The sequence below is a fragment of the Photinus pyralis genome, unplaced genomic scaffold, assembly GCF_008802855.1.
Source record: "Photinus pyralis isolate 1611_PpyrPB1 unplaced genomic scaffold, Ppyr1.3 Ppyr1.4_LG2, whole genome shotgun sequence".
Lineage (NCBI taxonomy): Eukaryota > Metazoa > Arthropoda > Insecta > Coleoptera > Lampyridae > Photinus > Photinus pyralis.
In genome coordinates this window covers 41408947-41432069 of record NW_022170403.1, presented here as the reverse complement: position 1 = coordinate 41432069, position 23123 = coordinate 41408947, and the positions used below count along the sequence as shown (strand labels likewise).

General features: G+C 36.3%; 3 protein-coding genes across 4 annotated transcripts in view; 1 reads left to right on the top strand and 2 right to left on the bottom strand.

Moving 5' to 3' along the window:
- Positions 1-1739: 1739 nt before the first annotated feature.
- Positions 1740-2581, top strand: LOC116163590 (S-phase kinase-associated protein 1). Its single transcript, XM_031477600.1, has 2 exons — positions 1740-1866; positions 1983-2581. Exon 2 carries the CDS (start codon positions 1983-1985, stop codon positions 2469-2471), a length of 489 nt encoding a protein of 162 aa, XP_031333460.1. The 5' UTR covers positions 1740-1866; the 3' UTR covers positions 2472-2581.
- A 4492-nt stretch (positions 2582-7073) lies between these two features.
- Positions 7074-8060, bottom strand: LOC116164416 (abdominal ganglion neuropeptide L11-like). 2 transcript variants are annotated; one of them, XM_031478598.1, is made up of 5 exons: positions 7939-8060; positions 7760-7858; positions 7642-7713; positions 7519-7603; positions 7074-7257 (listed from the first exon to the last, which is right to left on the bottom strand). In XM_031478598.1, the coding sequence occupies exons 2-5, from the start codon at positions 7852-7854 to the stop codon at positions 7171-7173; spliced, it is 339 nt and encodes a 112-aa protein (XP_031334458.1). In that variant the 5' UTR covers positions 7855-7858; positions 7939-8060; the 3' UTR covers positions 7074-7170. The 2 variants fall into 2 exon arrangements, with proteins under 2 accessions (XP_031334458.1, XP_031334459.1); XM_031478599.1 differs by having other exon boundaries at positions 7519-7591.
- Positions 8061-16574: 8514 nt separating this feature from the next.
- Positions 16575-23123, bottom strand: part of LOC116164015 (semaphorin-2A-like) — a 174041-nt gene continuing 167492 nt past the window's right edge. The window contains exons 4-5 of the mRNA XM_031478141.1: positions 18642-18749; positions 16575-16853 (exon numbers count right to left, since the gene is read on the bottom strand). Coding sequence (XP_031334001.1) covers positions 16575-16853; positions 18642-18749 — 387 coding nt within the window. The remainder of the gene's footprint in view (positions 16854-18641; positions 18750-23123) is intronic.

The window sequence follows — 23123 nt, the reverse complement described above, 5'->3', positions numbered from 1 at the left end:
ATAATTTCAAACAGTTCCAAGATTGGGCTACTAGTTCAAAAGTTACAGCCCTTTGAATTTTCTTTCGAAATTGATTTCTGGTCTGTAACTTTTGATTGAGAAGTCTGATGGAAAAAGTACGAATTGTTTTGGATTCTACGCACCAAAATTAATAAGAGAAAGTGTTTTCCCGAGAAATTTTGTTGCAGTCGGTTTTTGGTAAAAATGGAAGGTTATACACTGTCTTTTTTTCGGGCCTCAAAAAAAAATTGGCTCAGATCGACCCGGAATCTTTCTCGATCTCTGAGCGCCGGAAGTTCGAGGTCGATACTATGGGGTTGAGCGCCCTTCGTCGCAACGGCACTGGGTCCCGCTGATCCGGCGAAGCTCTCTCCCTTACCTGGCTCAGTGGAAGCTGCACTGAAAGTTATGTGCCGCTGTAGTGCCTGATAGGATGCCTCATCGACAACAAATGCGAGGAGAACCCTCCCTGCGGTAGAACGTACTTCATAGACTCGTCCTGAAACCAGGATTTTGCCTATGGAAACGCTTCGAGATGATGGCCGTGTTCTCCGGGGGCCCGTACAACACAGCCATCACCTTGGTTACTCTAGGGACGTGCCTCTGAACTTTCAGAGACGCCCCATCTCAGGGCTTAATAAGAAGGACAGTCCTCTTCAACCAGTCCAAGGTCCTCTGGTCTTCGCATTCGGCCACTATGGCACTCTGCGGAGTCCAGCGGACACCTGCCAGCCGAGGAAAGGGCCCTCCATCCTGTCGACTACTGCATTCAATGCAGCCATAATACACTTCGACTGAGGCTCAGTGATGTCCATCTCAGGGTGTGATACTGGAGTGGTCACCCTGAGCCCCGCCGCAGAGGCTTGGGTGCACCAGAACCTCTACGCTTCTTCTCAAGCTGCCCGGAGCGGGTCTTCATGATGTGGGATCGCCGAGCGCCCAAAAGATTCTTAGGATCTTTGGTAATCCCTATACTTTTCCAAAATAATTTCTTGTAATAGTTGAACCAGTTCCAATGAGATGTCGCCACGTACTTATCTACCTTCCCAAGAACATTTTAATTTATGCATTTAATAGCCACGTCCGTCTCAATTTTCTTATAGAACGTGGCCTGTAGAATCCATATAATTTCAAACAGTTCCAAGATTGGGCTATTAATTCAAAAGTTACAGCCCCTTGAATTTTCTTTCGAAATTGGTTTCTAGTCTATAACCTTTGATTGAGAAGTCTAATCGAAAAAGTACGAATTGTTTTGGATTCTACGCCCCAAAATTAATAAGAAAAAGTGTTTTCCCGAGAAATTTTGGTGCAGTCGATTTTTGGTAAAAAAGGAAGGTTATACACTGCCTTTTTTTTTCGGGTTTCAAAAAAAATTGTATACACTGACAAATATGTAGCCCTCAACTATGGTAGCCCTGCTTCACAAATTACAAGAGTCTTTGCACCGTTGATACTTTGCAGAGCACTTTAAAGTCTGGATCACTTGAAGCACTATGCACATGAAATTCAAAATGCTTGCGTAATGCCCTAAAGTGCTCGCGGCAAAACATTGCAAAGGTAAATTTGCACTACAGTTAGTCGATTCTATAATTTAATGGATCATTTTAAATTCAACAAACATTTTACATTTCATTTTAATGATTCCACTAGCCTTTGTCGCCAATACTTTTTAAATGTTCGTTTTTCCCGCAAACTTTTGAAAATGGTACCAACTTTAACCGCAATGCGCAATTGTAGTACATGAACTTGAAAGAGCGCACGCGCAAGCCGAATTCACCATTCACGTTGACGTCCATTATTGATTATATTTATTTGCCTTTATTGCATACCCAAATTTTGATTTAGTGTTTCTGCAAGATTTCAAAGGTAATCCACTGCATTGTTAATTCTTTTGCTACAAATTGTCCCATTAGCAATTATGCTCCTGGTGAAAACCCAGATTTTACTGATAACATTGTCTAATTTACCTTTCTTTTTTGTAGATGCCCAACATCAAATTGCAATCCTCCGATGGCGAGACGTTCGAAATCGACGTCGAGATAGCGAAATGCTCCGTTACAATTAAAACCATGTTGGAAGATTTAGGAATGGACGATGACGAAGAAGAAATCGTTCCGCTACCTAACGTCAACTCGGCGATTCTAAAGAAAGTCATCCAATGGGCCACGTACCACAAAGACGACCCTCCGCCACCGGAAGACGATGAGAATAAAGAAAAACGCACCGACGATATCTCTTCGTGGGACGCCGACTTTCTGAAAGTCGACCAGGGTACTCTCTTCGAATTGATCCTAGCCGCCAATTACCTCGACATCAAGGGACTGTTAGATGTAACGTGTAAGACTGTCGCCAATATGATTAAGGGGAAGACGCCAGAGGAGATTCGCAAAACGTTCAATATCAAAAATGACTTTACCGCCTCCGAAGAGGAGCAGGTGCGTAAAGAAAATGAATGGTGCGAGGAGAAATAAATTGATTATTATTATCTCATTAAATTGTATTTGTATCCTAAATTTGAGAATTGTACTCGATAGCTGAATACTACTTGTTGAATTAGAATTTTCCCATTTTCTTAATATTTTATGTGTGAATTACATTAAAACATTTATAACACTCTCGGTTGTTTGATTTCTTGTATTGGACCACCAAGGATTTGTAGTAAAATGCTGTTCGAATCGATGCTCTCCCTATGAAGGGACTACCTAGCCATAAAAATGATGAAACGAAATGATTTTAACAATAGTTAAGGCACCTCTGTAGTCAATTTGTATTTCAGTGTTATTGCAATTGGTTAGACCACCAACAATACACACTGCTAGATGATCTTGAGTGAAACCAAGGATGTATCTATCCTCAGTTTTGCATATTATTGTCTTCCTTTAATTGCTCTCCGCAGTCATTGCCAATCGAGAAAATTCAATAAACCCTGGAGTATTTAGAGGTCTCATCAATACGCTTTTTTATGCCATTTAATAGGTCCAAAAAACTTCGTGTTGCGGTGACACTCAAAAAATTTTCGCCTCCGGCTTTTTGCCCGTGGCCCCATTTTTAAATTGTGCACCCCCAAGACACACCACTACTCGCCGCCACTGGGGGTAGTGGATTTGATCGTTCCTTTAGGAGCCACAACACATTAAAAAAAGGTTAAATCAGTTCTTTAGAAAAGTTGGAAAAAATGGGCGTTCTTTGATCGCTTGTAAAAATTTTTCTATTGGACCGATTTTGTTTGTTTTTTTTTGATCGACGCAGAATTTTGTTTTCTTTAATTTACTAAAGAAGTGTTATTCATAAAATATGGACCGTTTTCGAGTTTTAAACTGAACTGAAAAAAGTTCGAACGTTTTGAGGTTTTTTGGCTGCCAAAAGTTGTGCCGGGAAAAAATTGGTGTGCACTCTTCAAATACATGTTATTTAGACCCAAATGGACCATTTAAAACGTTAAAATCGTTTACACCACATTTTGCAGGAATCGGCCCTTCTGACTGCTCCGCATACTGGACTATCTGAGGAAACTGATAATTTTAGATGGGAAATATACACAAACGTGTAATTTAGTCATATTTGATTTGATCTATATATGCCTTGTCATAATAGATGGAAATAATAACTTTAAGTACCGCCGTAAGAAATACTGTCGGATTTCCAAATTGGTGCTATACGTTTTTCTACTCCCATTACAACGGCGGTTATTTACGAGAAACGATTTTTCTATTCATCGATCTTCCTAACAAACTAAGACCGATATTTCAATTTTTTTAAGTACCGCCGTTCTTTTCATCATTGCAAAGAATATCCACTATCGAGAATTTGTTAGACTTCAACTACAAAAGCAGAATTTCATAAGAAAGTTTAGCTATTTTTCCAATATGGCGGATTGACTACAAACATTGTTTAAATTAAACAATGCCACAGAGGAGCCTTAACAAGTGGGTGTGACCCGGTACCTCAAAGGCCCATTGCGCCTACCCCCTTTCCTTCGCAACTAGGTTCAGAGCTCGTTTCTCTCAATAAAGAATAGAACCCTGTTGAGCTCAAGTTGCTTCAATCTCCCCGGTTCCAGATAGCCGCCGCCAAGGAGCTGATGCCTGTCTCTGACCAAGGCATCACAGTTGCAGACCACATGCTCTGTAGTCTCATCCACCAAGCCATAGAATCTGCACCTGGGCTCCTGTAGACACCCAATCCTGGTGCAGGTGGTAGTTGACCATGTATAGTGCCCGGTAAGGACTGCTCTCTATTCTGATAAGAAGGCCCTGGACTGTCGGGAGTCCAGAAGCGCGTTACTCACTGAGCCTGAAATTGAGTAGTCTTTAATCCTGACCATGAAAATGAAGGGAGCAAGTCCTAGAGTAAGGCTTGAGTCTCAAGAAAACTCCTCTCTTCACTGCCTTCGCAAGCCAACTCCTGCGGCCTTCCGTTGCCCTCTATTCCGCAATGCCTGGCATCCAGAACAAGCTTTTCCTATTAGCAAAGAATACCCACAGTGTACTCTTTGCTATTAGACTAAACTATCCAAGTTCGCCTACAATAAAGCGCCGTGGCTATAGGCATCCAACTCTGCACATAAGAACATTTTTCCCGAAGGCCTGCAAAGTCACTTGAGCGTATTTTCTTCAAAGTGCAAAATGGCTATTGGCTGCACTCGTCCGTCCGTCCGCCCGTCACACGTACTACTTCTACACAACTGAACCGGATTGGGCGATATGGGGCTCATTTGAAAGGGCTTGAAGCAAGGATTCCGTGCGTACAGACATTTTTGGTTTTGCGCATGCGCAGTGTCAAAAAATTTGGTTTAACGCATGTGCAATACTAACTTTTTTATTTATTAAGATATTTAGATGAAACTTTATATGTACACACTACGAATATAAGTAAAACTAACGACCTTTTCAAATTATTGTTTTGCGCATACGCAGTGCCAATTTCATTATTATTAGTTCACTATCATAGATAATTAAGAAATAACCAATAGGAACCAAGGTACTTGCTAACCAATGAAACCATCCTGAGCTTAGTGAAATAATGATAATGATTGTATAAACCCACCATTCATAGGAGAAAAATACGCTCTCGTCATTTATGTTTACATAATAAAAAGAGAAAAAAATCATCAAATGAGCCTAATGAAAAGGTGCACTGCTATTAAAAAAAATTCAATTGTTTTTCGTTACTCATTTGTTTTCTGAAATAAAAACAACTGAATGCTGCTTTATTATGGGAAAATGTTAAACAACTTTCATATCGAAAAATGATGTATATATTCGATATTTACCGAGATATATATACTATATTCCATACATAATGGGCACCCTGTATACCCATCCACAACTGAAAGTGTAAAGGCTCTAGTCTAGTCCAAGAAGTGCCTCCATGGTCAAAGTTGGAGTTGTTTTTTTATTGGCCTATTTCTCCATAGTGTGTTGTCTTTTACTTTGCATGCTGTTATGTTCTTCGAGATACTTGGTCCACTGCATGCACATAATATCATTGTCCTTTTGAAGCCATACTTGTATTTTCTGGCTGCACATTGCTTTCCCCCGAAAGTTTTCCATGCGGTTGGTTTTAGCCATGCTACTGATGTGATCATAGAATTGATCCAGGCTTCTGTTTCTTCAGTACCTTTTATTACTAGTACTGCTGCACCCATTTCCAATTTTGGTAACGTCGATTTGGTAGGTAGGTACTTGCTGGTGGACTTGTCTTCTGCATTGAACCCCCTTAGCCACTGTTGCTTCTTCCATTTCCCTGTATTTAGATAGTTGGTTTTTTTCTTCCATTGTTGATACCATGCCCAATGTTTGACTGCTTTGGTAGGTACCACCATAGTATGTACCACGTACGCTTTGTTTGCCCGCACATTATCCAACCAATTCGGTTTGTTGACCCAACAATTCGTCTTCGCTTTCATGACTTCAGGTAGCATGATCTAGGGGTATTCCTCTGTCTCCAGAGAACGAATGCCATTTACCAATGCAAGAACTCCGATCTAAAATATGATAAAGAGTACACTTGCATCTGTCATTGTAATCGGTCCATCCGTTTTCAAGAAATCGTGGTAACGGACTGACACCGCAAAATTATGAACTCGCTAGTAGCTCGATAATAATAATTGTTTTTAGATGAATTGGGGTTGTGAGTGTGCAAATTTGGAACTAAATTTGTGAATGTTCGATTGCAGTCCTGAATTAATAGGTATAGGTACTTACTTGAAATAAGGGTTTGTATCAAATTAAAAGTACCTAGGAGCGAAAGCGATTTCATACAGCTAGAGCAAATTATTTGGATGTAGAAGTTAATATACAAAGCTATTTATTAAGAAGTAGACATATTGATTTATTAATATTGCTTTTCCCTATGTCTACTTTCAAAAGACAAAATCCTTCGCCTAATTTTATGCAACCAAAATCACTTCTTAAAATCAAATTATTTTGTGTTTTTATATTCGTTCGTGTGCGATGTATTCAACTGATGAAGAAGTTGATATAGTCAATTGGTATAGTGCTGGTAACAGTTTAAAGAACGGTAGAGATTCATTTTCTCTTGAGCCAAAGCAACAATATTCAAATATAATTAATATGGTACAGTCAGGATGTTTGTTTTAAAAAGTTATTTTGGATGCATAAAATTAGGCGCCCTTCAGATGATGTCTTTTGAAGGTAGACATAGGGAAAAACAGTATACATCAATCCCTAGCTATGTCTACTTCTTAATAAATAGCACTGTATTATGGTCTGCAGTTTTTAATAAAACAAAAGGTGTCTCACAAATCAATCAGATCATGGTTCAATAGGTAGGTGCGATTACGTCAAGGGCACAAAATTTAATTCAAGAAATTGTGATCAACAAAACGTGTATAATCATACTAATAAGGTGTTATGCAAATTAGGCCCATGCATTGTGCATCGCAATATCCAATCCGTGCGTGAAAACCACTTATTTTTCGGCGAGGAGATTGATTACGCAATTGAGAAATTGCGTTTGTAAATGAAAATAGTAAATAATAACATTCAGCGAAAATGTTGACCTAATTGATACCCAAAGCACACGTGTTAGGCAATATGAAAACTGATACATCAGTCAATGCATCTTTACTTTTTGCAACAATAAATTAGTGTATAATAAATATAATACAAATTTAATACTGATGGTTTCCTCAGAAGTTGTTTTTGTTTAATAGTTGGCTTCTACGTACTCGTAGTCAGAATTTCCAGGGTTCAGCTTTTTTAAGAGCAATTGTAGTGGGGGAGTATCATATCCCTGAAAATAAATAAACATTAGATAGACCATTACAAATATATTATGTTGTTGCAAAACTTTTTGACTTATGACCCCAGAGTACATTGTCCGTCACCTAGCCACGAATAAACCCTGTGCCCGAGAAATTCCTTCCAATGACGAAGTCTAAATAAAGATTTTTTCCACCCCGCGATTTACATATTTTGCACTTGCGATAAACTAATGAATCTGTTTTGCAAGTGATGAATTTCATTAGCATACATAAAAGTTTTTGATACCTACGTGTGCCCTGTCCTTATCTTTCCAGTGCATGATGGTGTCGAGCTCTGAAGTGATGGGTTGGCCTCTGGGTTCTCTAATTGAAATACTATTTTAAATATTTTAAAAAACCCGACAGAAAAATACCTTTCATTGTCCAGCGCTGGCAGTGCCCGTTTTGCCTGAACTCCTCGACAAACTGGTGCGTACACATACTTTCTGAAAGATCAAGTTCGAAAAAGCAAATTTCGACATTTGAGCTCACCTGCAGTTGACTTTCTTCGTTTGAAAACTGTTCGAAATGAGGCCGAAAATGATCAAAAGCAAAAATATGGCAGTCGCCTTTTGTGTATACTCCATAAAACTGCAAGAATAGACTATCTTATTAAAGTTTACACTGAGATTGCATCAGATTTTGACGTAGATTTGCGTGGAAGTGCATACCTTTTTCCTTTGAAATCGCTCAAAATGTTACTTAATTAGTTCCAAACTACACACACATCAGACACTTAACTTGCCGATACTAAAATTGTAAACTGAATCTCGCGCTTATATTGGAAGTGCCGCGTCCTGCGCAATCGGACGGACGGACACCGCCGCGACGGTAGCAATAATTTAAAACTAAACTACTTTATGGGGTGTTTAATGTACACTGATAGTGTAACAAATAGGTAGTCGCTATTAGTATATAAATTAAGGTCGATGAGTTATTGTAGACTGCAATTTTAAAGAATGTGACATAAGATTTGAACGTAACAGGTTTGTGGGTATTTTGCAATCGTGTAGGTGAACGAAAAAAGTTGTAAGAGAATTTTAATTTCGGAAATTTTGTCAGACTGATCCTCGTGTTATTTCGAGGTTTCTTTGGGGTTTGGGAGCCTAGGAACAGTCGGCCATTTCTGTTACTTTTGCATTGTATTGTGCGTGGGAGGGTAAAGCACTGTAGCATCCTCAAAAGATTTTTCTGCCGCCCTTATTACTATTATCAGGGCAGCGAACCCACGTTCGTAATTACCCGAATCCAGACTGTGATTGATCTCAGTCTGGCATCATCTTTCTGAGACCACATTAAGAACCCACAGAAGCGACTATGTCAGATCATAGAATAATTTCATTTCATATTAACTGTAAGGGAGCCGTCCAAAAGGTTTATCGCAACCCTAAGGTAACGGATATTCCCTTTTAAAAACATCTCCTTGGAGAAAAACTTAGAGAGCACCCTTTACGGGGACACCTCCCGGGTTCTGCCGACTTACAGAATAAAGTAGATCTTACACCAACTCCATTGTGGAGTCATTTGAACAGGAATGTCGTCTCAGGACTGCCAAGGCGCCCTGTTAACCATCCTTGGTGCTGCAGGACGCTCGAGAAGCAGAAAAATCAGTTGGGCAAGCTGTTCAATTAGGCAAAGTAGGGCAAAGCTATAGCCGACGAGGAGGCTATAACGTAAACCTAAAGCCGTATAAGAAGGATTATTAGGAGGCGTCAGAGACTAGATAGGTATTAAAGAGTTTTTGCAGTTCACCTCCTCTGCATCCCGCCTAAATAAAATTCTAAAAAAGGTTCAGACTATATCCCAGCTATAGCCTCAGACGAGAGAATGTTCCATACCATACCCCAACTGTCCGGAGAAGGAGTGGGCGGTTGGATGGACTGACGGTGGATGTTGCGAAAAACACTTTTTTTTATTAATTTAGCTTCGTAGATTCCAAAACGCTTCGTATTTTGTCGATTGGACCTCTGAATCAAAAGTTGCAGCCAAAAAACCTACTTCGAAAAAAATCAAAGGGCTGTAACTTTTGATCTAGTAGCCCAATCTTGGAACTGTTTGAAATTATGGATTCTACAGGCCACGTTCTGTAAGAAAATTTTTTTCCGGGTCGATCTGAGACAATTTTTTTTGAGGCCCGAAAAAAAAGGCAGTGTAAACCTTCCTTTTTTCCAAAAATCGACTGTACCAAAATTTCTCGGGAAAACACTTTTTCTTATTAATTTTGGTGCGTAGAATCCAAAACAATTCGTACTTTTTCGATCAGACCTCTCAATCAAAAGTTATGGACTAGAAACCAATTTCTAAAGAAAATTCAAAGGGCTGTAACTTTTGAACTAGTAGCCCAATCTTGGAACTGTTTGAAATTATGGATTCTACAGGCCACATTCTATAAGAAAATTTTTTTCCGGATCGATCTGAGACATTTTTTTTCTCGGGCCTCAAAAAAAGGCAGTGTACAACCTTCCTTTTTTACCAAAATCGACTGCACCAAAATTTCTCGGGAAAACACTTTTTCTTATTAATTTTGGTGCGTAGAATCCAAAACAATTCGTACTTTTTCGATCAGACTTCTCAATCCAAAGTTATAGACTAGAAACCAATTTGGAAAGAAAATTCAAAGGGCTGTAACTTTTGAACTAGCAGCCCAATCTTGGAACTGTTTGAAATTATGGATTCTACAGGCCACATTCTATAAGAAAATTTTTTTTCCGGGTCGATCGGAGACATTTTTTTTCTCGGGCCTCAAAAAAAGGCAGTGTACAACCTTCCTTTTTTACCAAAATTCGACTGCACCAAAATTTCTCGGGAAAACACTTTTTCTTATTAATTTTGGTGCGTAGAATCCAAAACAATTCGTACTTTTTCGATCAGACTTCTCAATCAAAAGTTATAGACTAGAAACCAATTTCGAAAGAAAATTCAAAGGGCTGTAACTTTTGAACTAGTAGCCCAATATTGGAGCTGTTTCAAATTATGGATTCTACATACCAAAATCTATATGAATAGTATACTAAGATAAAAGTGTATAATCAAGTCTTTAAAGCACGGGCAACGAGTTTAATGGCACGACGTTCATACTTCACGAAGCCTCTGAAAAATCAAATGAGCTTTTTCCGAACAAAGTGAAATACTAACGAAAAATGTTATTGATGCCAACATCGGTTGGGTGCAAAGAGAAAATTCCGTAGGACATAGGTACCCTACCCCTAAATTGCACAGCTTGTTCAAAACTTAGATTACTTACTAAGACCAACACACGCTTAGCAATACTTCATCCACAAATTACTTTACAAGTCCGTAACATACAGGTGACACCAACTTTATGCTCACTAAATACACAAAAACTTGGAAATATAATTTCGTAATTTCCATTCATTTTTAGTAAAATTTACATAGTTATTATATTTCTTGCGTTTTTACTAAGAATGTTTGACAAAGATGAGTTCGGCCTCGCCATTTTAAACTTCAACAACGTATTCTTATATGTAAATTATCTGTAACGAGCAACTTATAAAAATGCAAATTAGGACGAAATTAAGTCGTTCCTATTAAATTAAAGTTGTTTCCCGAGTAATTTTACTTCTAATATTTCGTTTTCTGTTATATTAAATTGGGGGAAGTCATCCGAATCGACTCTGATGGCGGCTGAAGTTGAAAAGTAACAGATGCAGATTTGTAAAACATACCATAAATCCTTTTGTGGAAAATCAACTTACCTGCAGATTGACCAAACTTTAATTTCACCACACCTTTTCAAGGCCTCTTCATTTTCGCTGAAGAATTAGAGAAACTTGTACCGTAATTAAGCTTATTAATGTTCTAAAATTTAACAGAAAGTTCATATTCAAAACTGACCTCTTGTTAAAGGAGTTTAAAGGGGACTTTAAATATTGACTACAATTACTTTCATTTTCCGTAAGTCGGACGTACGGTGGTATTTATACCTCGAAGGTGTTATCAGAGAGCAACTCGTGCGACAAATCTTCCCAGAGTATTCCCGCCCTTAGGTACCAATACGTCTGGTGAACGCACTTTCGAATTTGTTCCAGATTCGCCCTTCAGTTTTTTACGATTCTTCCATTTCTTCCGATTCCGGCCATTTGGGTTCGAATTTTTTTGATTCTTCTCATCCTTTCAACCCTTTACATTCTTTCGTCCCTTCGAATTCTTCAAATCTACCAAATACTTAAGTTGCACCACATTCTTCTTGGCTTTATTGCCCAGTGTTGTCAGATTCTTCCGGCTCTTTAGAACTTCCGAATTTAGGAATCTTAATCCGAATTGGAGTATGTTTGGTGTCATTTGAAGCGCGCTTATTTATCTTGATATTTGGGCCGGGTCCTAGATTTTTATCACGTCGGAGATCCGAGCGATTAATTAAAGAGTCTCCCCTCCCAAAGTTTCCCCAATTTTATTTAAGACGAGAGCATTATGAAGAAGGGATCGTAATAATAATAATTTTAATAATAATAATTTTATTGAACCTTTTGTTGCCATTCATACAATGGAAAGGTAAGTCAGTAACTATTGTATAACAAATAAAAAATGATTAAATCTATAATAAGCGTGGGGATATTTCAATTCAAATAACATACAACAGATAACATCTATGACTTCACATATTCTTGGAGCGAGTAATAGCAATTGCTGACTAGATAAATTCTAAGAGCATTTGTAGTTTGAGATCGTTCCGTATTCTGATTATTTTTTGCATTATTATTGTACTGTTTAATTACAAGGTTTAATATTTTCCCTCCGTTATCATAAGGGAGGTGTTTGCTTTCCTTTGTTTTAATTTCCACTAAATATAGATAGGCAACTTCTGATGGCGCTCGAGATTAACCTTACCGACTCCGCCGATTAGAGCAGCTTCTGCTGGAAATTTTATATAATTGTAATTTTATTGTTAACGCATTACGTATAGTTTAAATTTTCTATTTTCATCACTATCATTTATTTTTGATTTTGTTTTTTTTTTTTTTTTATTGTTAGTCTTTTTTTTTCTTTTTTCATTTTGTTAAATGCTAGAAATAGCAAATGAATTGCCTGGTATCGATGATAAGTATATTAATTTGCAATCATTTTCGAGCTCCGTGAAAAATGAGAAATGTGAATTGTTTAGTATATTTCACACAAATAAAAAAATTTTGATTATTTAGCAAGTATCAAACCACTTCTAAACTCCATGCAAGTGATTGTATTAAGCGAAACGTGGAATTGCGTAAGTACAAAATACTTTGAACTGAATGGCTAATGGCTTTATTACAACGCGAGTAAGCTAAACCAAAATGACGGTGTAATAATATATATTAAATTAACAATTATACAATCCGCTAATAACATTGTGATTAATGGGTTTTGATTTATAAGAACACGATTAAAACTGCACAATCATATAATAATCATGACAAGCATCTATCGCCCACCATCTTATGATATCAACTGCTTCTTAACTTCTCTTAAATTATATTTTAAAAATCATATCGAAAACTGTGTTGAAATTCTAATCGGAGATATAAATATAGATTTATTAAGCAGTGGAATTCATAATTAAATTGTTGAGTGAATTTTCATTTGTTCCATATATCAACAAGCCTACAAGAATATCTGGTGATTCACCAATCATGCATAGACCACATTTTCTAAAATTATTGCCCATTGAAGAATCGTTTAATCATTTTATAAACGTCTGCAAAAAAATTATTGCTTCTACTACTATTATTAAACACAAAAGAATTAAAAAGAAGAAAGAGTGGGCAAAAGATAAATTATTTTTATTTTTTAAGTATAGTTTGAATAAATCTTGTTTTATTAGAATTTCTTGCAATAATTCAACATACCTGTCATATCAAAAACAAAGAAATAAAGTAAGTAATTTAATAAAATTTCAAAAAATGAAATATTTTCAAAATAATATTGCACATACTCAAAATATATCTGAACTATGGGAAGCGACCAAAAAGGCAGCTAATATAGAAAAATCAAAAGTCCCTATAAAACGAATAGTTGACGAGAATGGATACGTAGTGAAGGATATGAGTGAAATAGTGGAATTTTTTAATGACTACTTCGTATCCGTTCCCGAAACGTTAGCTTCTCGTGTCAGTACCTCGGGAACTTACAAAGATACCATCTCTTTTGTTACAAAAACTTTTTCATGGTGTCCAATCATTGATAAAGACGTAGAAAACTCTATAAAAGACTTAAAGGTAAGAGTATCAGGTGGTTATGACAATATTTCTTCGAGTACATTAAAACTTATCGCACATTCCGTCACCCTACCATTATCCACACTATACAATCGTTGTCTTATTGAGGGATATTTTCCTACTGTTTTAAAAAATGGATATACCCTTACATAAAAGTGGTGATAAGACCAAGGTAAGTAATTACAGACCAATTGCACTAACCAGTTTTGTCAAAAATATTTGAAAAAATTATTCACAAACAATTACTGTCTTTCTTCCAAAGATTTGATATTCTTTCAGGATCACAATATGGATTTATGAAAAATAAATCGTCTGAAGATGCGCTGACTGACCTTGTTAAAAAAATTATAACGCCTCTTGATAACTCTGAGTATTGTCTAGCAGTATTCTTAGATCTTGCTAAAGCTTTTGATACAGTGATTCATGACATATTATGTGATAAATTATTTAAATATGGCGTTAGTCTTTCACTTATTAAATCGTATCTTTACAATAGAACACAAGCTGTAAGAATTGATGGGACGATGAGTGCTGAAAAGACTGTAAGGTTTGGAGTTCCTCAAGGATCTATTCTGGGACCTTTACTTTTTATAATATATATAAACGACCTATTGAATTTATCACTGCAAAATGCTAAGTTGTTCTCGTATGCAGACGATACAGTACTCTTTGTCTCGGCAGATTCAAAAAATAGATACAACCTCAGGTCATATGAGCATAATTAAACACTGGCTAGATAACAACATCTTAACGTTAAACTACCAAAAGTCCTCTTACACTGTAGATAATGTAGACAGTTTGCTCATACACGTAAAGGATTGCACAATGAGACAATGTAATTGTGACATAAAAATTAATAAATGTAATACTGTGAAGTATTTGGGGGTCATGTTAGACAGCCGCCTAAGGTGGGATACTCAAATTCAATACCTAACCAACAAATTAAGGAAACTAATATATCTTTTTAAATCTATAAACAGTGTAATGAGTGTCGCTTCCAAGAAAATTATTTATTACGGCGTATGTCAATCTATAATATCGTATGGGATATTAACATGGAGGTCAACACCAGATGTTTACATGAGTCGTTTGTTTATTGTCCAAAAACTAATTTTAAAAATATTATTTCGAAAACCGTTAATGCTATCATCAGAACAACTCTTTAAAGAAACTAAGTTGTATTCTATTTATCATCTTTACATACTCACCTTATTAAAATACATCTACAAAAGCAAGTCTACACTGCTTAATGTTCCTACTCACAACTACACTACAAGATTCAAAACTTTAAGTTTATCTTACAATATAACAGTTAACAAACAAATTGCACAAAAAACTTCACTTTTCATGTAATCAAGGTCTATAGGTAACCATTTTCAACTAAAGTACAATATCTCCTCGTTTTTTATTCTATCGAATAAATCATTTTTGAAAAATGTAAAAAAAATTTGTGCTTCAATGAGTATACAAGAGGTTCGAAACATTCTTTTAGTTCAAATTTAATTTAACTATTAGTCCTTTTATTTATTTTTATTTTTAGCTTATTTTTATTTCATTTCTTAGTTTTTTTTTAAATTTTATTTTTCTTTTTTTTTTAAATTCTATGATCAAGTTATTCACCTTGCACCTGACAAAAGATATTAACAAGTTTTTAAACTTAGATATCTGCTGCAGGTATGAATTCAGTGTTGATATGTTTTTTTTCTCTCTTTTCTTTTTAATGTCCAATGTACCCATGTTTGTGTGAATGAAACTCCGTAGATTTTATACATTTATTTGTAGTGTAATAATTTTTAAGTTTAAAGTGAAAAATATTTTGTTTTTTATGTACAAATAAATGGCTTATTATTATTATTATGATTTTGCGTATGAATGTGGTCTAACCATTTACCATACAAGATCGTTTCGCCTCAACTCCCCCATTTACTAAAATGTGTTCTCTTACAGTAAAGGCGAAAATAAAAACCGTAATGAAGAAATTTGACTGTTTATTGAATCCTTTGCCCCTTATCCTTGAGGACAGAAGAGGGTTATTGACCGACGAGCACCCGCGGCATATCAATATAAGTACACAACAAGAACGACCCCTAATTTAATCAACCAGTAGGAGAAAAAGGAAAATTTGTAACAATCCGTTACAAATCGAAACGGTCACAAAAAATCAAAACGGTCTGAACCGAAACGTACTGTCGCATAAATTTGTCCATTTTCCTAGAGATCCCATCATTTTAAGAGGTTTTTCTTTCATTTAACGTTAATAAGCGAACTATTAGACTTTCGCCAATTACAATTACATTAATATCCATTTAATAACCGTCAATAGTTAACTAGAAAACTCTCCCTAATTACAAGTTGGAAATCGACTAGTTCTAACACAAGCCTAATAAATCCCCAACGGTCCTGGAACCTGTAATATTCCTTCATTAAGCGACGGGTCCTTTTCCCATCTAATAAATTAGCGGTTCTCAATAATATTTAACATTTATGAGATCCTTTTAGGTAACTAACGCAAGAGCATATATTACGCGGTCAATATGTGTACAATATAATTTGTGGGGAGGGGGCGATAATAAAGATGGCATTTGCGGAATAGCGCCAGGTAAGGGTAATTCCCTCTCATTTAGGAAAATACCTCCATAGCCCTTTATTAAATTCCTGTCGAGTTATGAGTTGTTTCCGATAAATTAGATGTATGTAGTTGTAGTAGTTGAGAACTGCATTAGGGGTAATGGTTTGGAACAAAGTTAGGACTTGTGCATGGCAAGGGGAAGGAAAAGCCGAAAGGATGAGTTTTAGATTGCCGTGCAAGGAGTATACCTCGTAGCGATAGAAACGTAAACCTTTCGGGACTTACATGGAAATGGCGTTACTATCAGAGTTCCGCTATAAAATTCGCCACGTTTTCCACCGAAGTCTATTTGCAGTGAAAGAAACTACGAAGGGAATCTCTGCACCTATAAACTTCTTATTACCGCTTTACGCGAGATGGGAAAAGTTAGTTAATGCGTCATATGTACCTACTACATGCAAACGCACTTTCATCTCACGACGCGATTAGACCGAGGTACCTAACGAGCGCGAAAATTGCAAAAAGAAAGTCACTTACTATCCAGCCACTTTGAGTCGTACTTCAAGGTCCGTTTAAAGCTGTACTCTCTTCTGCCGGTCGTCAGGTTATGCAGATCCGTCCTGAAGATGACCGTGTCCGCCTTCGTAAATTCGGCATTCGTACCAGAATACAACCCGGGAAGATCGCCAGGATTTCCCTTTTCCACCCATACCGCGGTCGAGTTATCGGCAGGATCGTATGGACACTTTGCTATTCCCATTCCAATTCCCGGAACGAAAGTGTTTCGGCCCAGATGCGTTAGGTTCGACTGCAATTAAAAAAAATCAAGCGTAGAAATTTTATCTCCACGAAAACCTACCCCTATCCATTCCGACAGAGTCGACATAATCTCGTATTTACATTTTCCATTATTCAGAACTTGCATAAAGGTAAAATCAATAAAAGAATCCCTTCTTAAAGCCACGAGGAGAAGGGCTCTTAATGTTTCTGAATTTTTAATGCTCATTGCCACAGTATAGGCATTTGGTGGGAAAAGGTTTGACGAAATAAATGTCGAGATCTCGTATTCTTTGACGTGACGCGTCCTTTATACGAAATACCCAAATCCGAGACCAAAATATTTATTTTAAATTTAATCTCGAAAATGTCATATTAGTATTTGATATTCGTTCCGCTACATTCCCTCCCTTATCGCGTTTTCAAATTCAAAGAGAAACGGGCACGTATCTTGCTTTCAATTGCTCACCCTACGCATTATAATTGTCAAGCAAATAAATGCGCATTCATGCGTAATGCGCGATATTGCGCTATATTAAAACAAATCGTTTTTGGATGTGTAAATGTTGTCGAGGGAAAATACGCTGAAAATTTCTGAATGTCGTTATGCGAAATGTACTGCCAGTTAATAAAATTGAATGCGCGCACTTCTTTTGAGTGCACAAGAAAATCTAATTACGTGTAAGTATTTGGCATTAAATCAATTACCTCTCGCTAGAAGTTCAATGCAAAAAATGGGTCACTTGAACAATTAATCTATCGCAATATACTAAAAGCGACTTGACACTTGATTCTTAGTTTTCTTAAAGATATCAACCTCTGGGAAGCTATTTGTATTGCATGTATTTTTACGATTTATTAATCCATTAACATTGGATTTGATAGAAAAAATCAGTTTCTTAGTAGTAGTAATTTTCTGTTTAATTTTGCCAGCAAGCAATCTGGAAAAACAGGTTTTGAAGTCCATTTTCAAAGAGAAAAAAGGAGAAATCTTCAGTACGTCACTGTAAAATGGATGTCAAAGGGTATCCGGAGGTCAGTTAATTATTTTGCTTGGGAAGGTCAACTCCCTTTATTAAATTGAAAACAAAAACCTGCCAAAAATTGAAACTTAACATTCGAAATTTAAAACATTAATATTGTAAAGCTTCAAGCCTAAACATTAATCGAAGCAAAATTGTAGTACGAGGTGTGAGCTCTACTTCCTTTGGGTTTACGATCATCTTCATATGAAGGCACTATGCATCTCTCTAGAGCAGACCATAATTTTTTGATGAATCATAAAAGTTAATGACACATGCTGTAAAACACAAAATCTCAATACTTCTTAGTAAATGCGCTAGTCGTTGAAGAGATTGCAACTACTTTCAGGTTCAGAGTAAGTCATTTTACTTGGAAAGGATCATAAAAATTTAAGAATTAAGAGAGTGAAACCTGACGATCGCCATTAGCGGGTTAATAATTAACTAAATTCTTATTGAACAACGTAAAGTGGAAGTGCTTTCCTCCAATGAAAGTTAATTTAATATATAAAGCTTTAATGAAGAAGACTTAATATGAAGTTTATGAAATTTTAATACAGAAACTTAGCTCCAGGTGGGTAATTGGGCCTCGGAAAACCTCATCCCTTTTAAAACTTCTTATTACCTTTCATTACATGACACGCCGCGTCGTGTTTTAATAACGTCGACTTTTATTCTTGAAATTTATTAATAATAAACCTTAAAACTAAGCATGTTTGTTATGGCGCCCTAAAAAACTTCCAAACATCACCGTTTCGGTGGCGGTGAAATTTTAATAAAATATAAAAGGTACTCACGTGAACGACCCAATCTTTGGGGTTGTGGGCGTTTGTTCCGCAGAGGTACAGTCTGGTGCCGTCGCCGACGGGTTGGATGACACGAATGTGGTTGCGGCAGTCGAAGTGCTGTAACAAATGGAAATAATAAATTATTTGTTCTCCATTATAAAAAAAGCTTAATTTCAATCGTAAGTACATGTATTATTAAAGGCATTAACAAAAAAAAAACGATTAAAAGTGAGGATGACGAATTTATATGGTTAACAGATGAGTCATTGGAACATACCCCCTAAAACGTTCTCGATTCTGAGAGTATTAGGAGGAATCTACCAGGGGCAACTTTAATTTCTCAATTGGAGCACATTTTGATTTATATTAATGAATTCAAGAGCAACATTGAAAGTAAATTGGAGTGGAAATCGAAAATGCTCCACCGTGGGCTTTCAGTACGCATTATGGACTCAAAATAAACACGCATGTGAAGACAGGGACAGTACATGTGTAGATCTCAAGTTTACAGATCGAGTAGCTCTGAAAAGAAACATTTTGATTAATTGGAATTTTTCTTTACAATAATTCTTTGTTTCGCCGCTAGAGGCCATCCAAGTGTTATAGGTTTATTTTACAATAGATTTTTAGTTCTTTTATCTTTTTTTCTACTTACGCGTACCATTCGCGCCGTGATTTTGCCTTCATATTGATTGCATGTATATTTTTCTCAGTACGCCAATGCTTTTTACTGACTTTTTGTCTAACTGGATAAGGGCTTATTGGTTTTGGCTGTCACCATACTTGGTTGGAGTTATTTCTCTTTCTGATGTTCCTGTGGTTGCTCCATTGAAGCGCTTCTCGCGGATTTGCATTTGCAAGTAACAGTGCGATGTATGTAACGATCAGCATTTTTCTTTAATACGTAATTTCTTTAGCTCAAACTTTGTGTATAGTTCCCATCGTCCTTTCCCCTAAATTGCTTTTACGTTATGATCTACCTGGATATTGTCTATTGTCTACGTAGTACTCGAATAAAATCGCATTTTTACCTGAACCCGCCATCTGAGCGAGATCGACATTGGCGACATCATGTGATTCGACCTCATTCTACCAAAATTAGAGGACAAAGATGTGCATCTACCTCATTCTACCTACATTAACCTGGTGGTTAGTTCTTTACTAGGAGAAGGTAAAAGTTGTCGCTTTGATTTCTAGCGTCGTATTTTAAACGTCGAAAAAGCAATCCAGATGCTGTAACTAATTTCACACAACGAAGAATTGACATAATTTATAATGTTTTCAATTCTCGCGTCAAATTTAGCTATGGCATGGGGTCGAAGTCGTAGAAATGATTGCAAGGGGTGCAAATGCGGGTCACACTAATACAGACTATTGTATAAAATATAGATCACAAATAAAGTATTATTATTATTATTATTAGATTAAATTTGCATCCTTTTCCTACCGCTGTAACTTTGTTCTATATCGAATTTAGTAAAATTTTGGATATTCACAATTTTGCAAAGTGGTTGCGAATTTCACATTACATTACTTTTAGTTAATCAAATATTAATCTACTTTCAATTTGCACCCTCGTACGGAGTTCGGAAAGTATTTTTTTCGATCTTTAGTTAGTGTATAAGTACAACTTTTATAATTGTGTGAGAATAGTTATTGCGTCTTGTTGTTTTTAGCACATTTTCCAACGTAGTTGGGTGCGCCATTGCCGAGGCCATTGCAGTCACTTTATCTGCTCGTCCATTATTTATGTAGATATTTCTTTGAAATTTTAACCATACGTCCAGTAAAGAAAAACAGCGCCCATAATAGCTATGGCCTTTCGGGAAATATTGATCAGTGCATGGAAAATGCACTGAAGTTACTCGCCTTAGGGCGATAACCTTTTTACTTGCACTTTTTATTTGTAAAAGTGTAGTTTTTATCTTACTTTGACCGGCTGACTGGCTGGCAGGCAGAAAATGAGATACTTGCTCTAGTGCATGATGAGTGATGACATTCGGAAACCAATCTAGAGGTGATTTTACAGTGGCCAAGTGTCTGTAGGACAGAACTTTTTTGCACTGAGCGTTAGTCCTACCAACTCTGACTGGAATATAGTAGGAAGTTTGGCTAGTGGTTGGGTGGGTTGTAGGACAATTCGCACCCGACTAATTCGCTCACGGACAATTCGCACCAGAATTTCGCTCCCCTGAGAGGGTATTTTGTGTATGGTTGACTTTTAACATAGAAAGTCGGCTGTGAAGTATTAAATTAAATCAGAGCTTGAAATCTCCAATATTACTCACCAATATCACGTTTTATTACTTTGTGCATGTAATAGACGTATACCTACATTTAAAATTTGGATACTTTCAATATTAACATATAATTTGGAATCGTGACGTCCATTTTGTGTTCAAACTCTAAATGGGATAATTTATTAATATTGAATAAAAGTTCCCTAAACCGTTCCCATATAATTTAATAAAACGAAGTGATACACTACATGTTTCGACCAACGGTCATCTTCAGGTGATCTACAAGATGGTAGAGATATTGAGGAGAGACTATAGCTATAAAACTTACAATAGATGGAAAACAATTAAAAACCCAAAAGGGCAGTAAAACTGGAAAGGCCAACGACCATATCCGTGGTTGGTTCCAGAGTAAAATTGAAATTTGAAGAGGTTGATAAACTAAATTTTTTGCAAGGGAGGGCCGAACCTAAAAACTAACATTAGACGACGGTATAAGCAACGATGAAACTTACGTATAAAAAAGTCAAAAGGTCAAAAGACGATATCCTAACTAATAAAATACCCAATTAAGGGCTTTGAAACTGGAAACCATCTGCACTTCCAAAATCAGTGCTCGGTTTAGCTAATCTTACCTTGTCATCGTTGACCCAGATCCTGGCATTGCATGTTAAACTAAGAGCCGATGGATCCTTCTTTGCTCTTCTCGCTCGACACAGCCATGATGAGCAGTTTTGGAGTTTAAGGTTCTTAGCAAAGAGGTACATGTATCCTTCATAGATTATGTATCTCTTTCCCCTTTTCGTTGTACCGAACTCCATTGTTACGCGCCCGTATAGTTTGCACCGCCTAAATCTCATATCCATTATCAACTTTTTGTAACAAATCAAATTTCAACTTTTAGCCTCAGGGACAAGTCCATTTTTGATGATATTTTCCTTGATTTTGGCATTTTAATGTAGCACTTAAATATTTATGTTGGTTAAATAATAGCTATACAATTTGTAGAGGAATAATTTTTTTAATAGTATTTATGAGGCAAGAATTCATACGTACAATCCTATGTACCTTTTTAAATGGAATGGACCATATCAAAGCAGTAGAGATTTTAGGTCACTTTAATAGCATCCATATCACTCAAAATCTGGAATTTAGTACTTATTTTATTGTAATCTCCGTATTAAACATGAGAACACTTGCTAAAGGTACCATGAATGAAAATTCATTTTAAAAAAAACAAAAAAAAAGGTAAAAAGACACTCATCCGTGATGTAAATTGTCCATGCACTCATGTTCACAAGTAGACGGATGCTGCTAAACGCTGGTATCGGTCTATCAGCAAAACTGTCACCTGACATTTCTTAAACCTATTTACCCAGTTTAATTGTACCAATTCACAATCAAGGTTTTTTTCATTTGGAAACCTTTTAGCACGTACAAATAATATTGCAATAGGAATATAAAAGTCTAAATAAAATTTTAACAATTATTATTTGTTAATAGCTGCAAGTTAAGTTTCCTAGTTCTCTAACCTTCGATGTCGTCCATTTAAAGGACACATAACGAAATACGTATGTATTGTCTTAAAAGAATCTCAAGTAAATTATAATCATATTTGAACGTAAAACAAATAGATTCTTGAGAGTTTCCGTAAAATTAAAGAGATAAGAACTGTAAAGTAACGAAAAAAGCAAAAAATGTTGATAAATATCGTGAAAAAAATTGATCTTGCTATAAATTATATGGCTATTATTTAAATAATATACTGAAATTGTGAAGATCCATGACTCTCAATGGGGTGCTTAAGAAACTTCGGAGAAATAACACCAAAATCTACCCATTTATTATTATAACAATTTTTATGGGGAGATTTTGGTGTTATTTCTCCGAAGCTAAATAATATACGGTGGTGCATTAGAAACGATACATAGCTATTTCTGTAAATTAAAATAATTTTCAAAAAACGCTTTGGCACGTCAAATTGATCATGGAAGGAAACAGTGTCTAAAATAAAACTTGCTCACTAATGTCTTTGTCTCGCATCGCTGACAGTGCAACCCTTAAAATCTTAAATGATGCATCGCTGGTAAGGTCGCCCATCTCTGAATTCGGATATGTAATTTTTTTGGTTTAGTTGTTTCATTTCCAGCGCATTCCACGTTGCAGGTACAAGTTTTCTCTTTTTATACCACTTGCAACTGCATAATTTTGCGCACGATCGAGTTATCTTCTATATTACATAGTGATCGGCCCG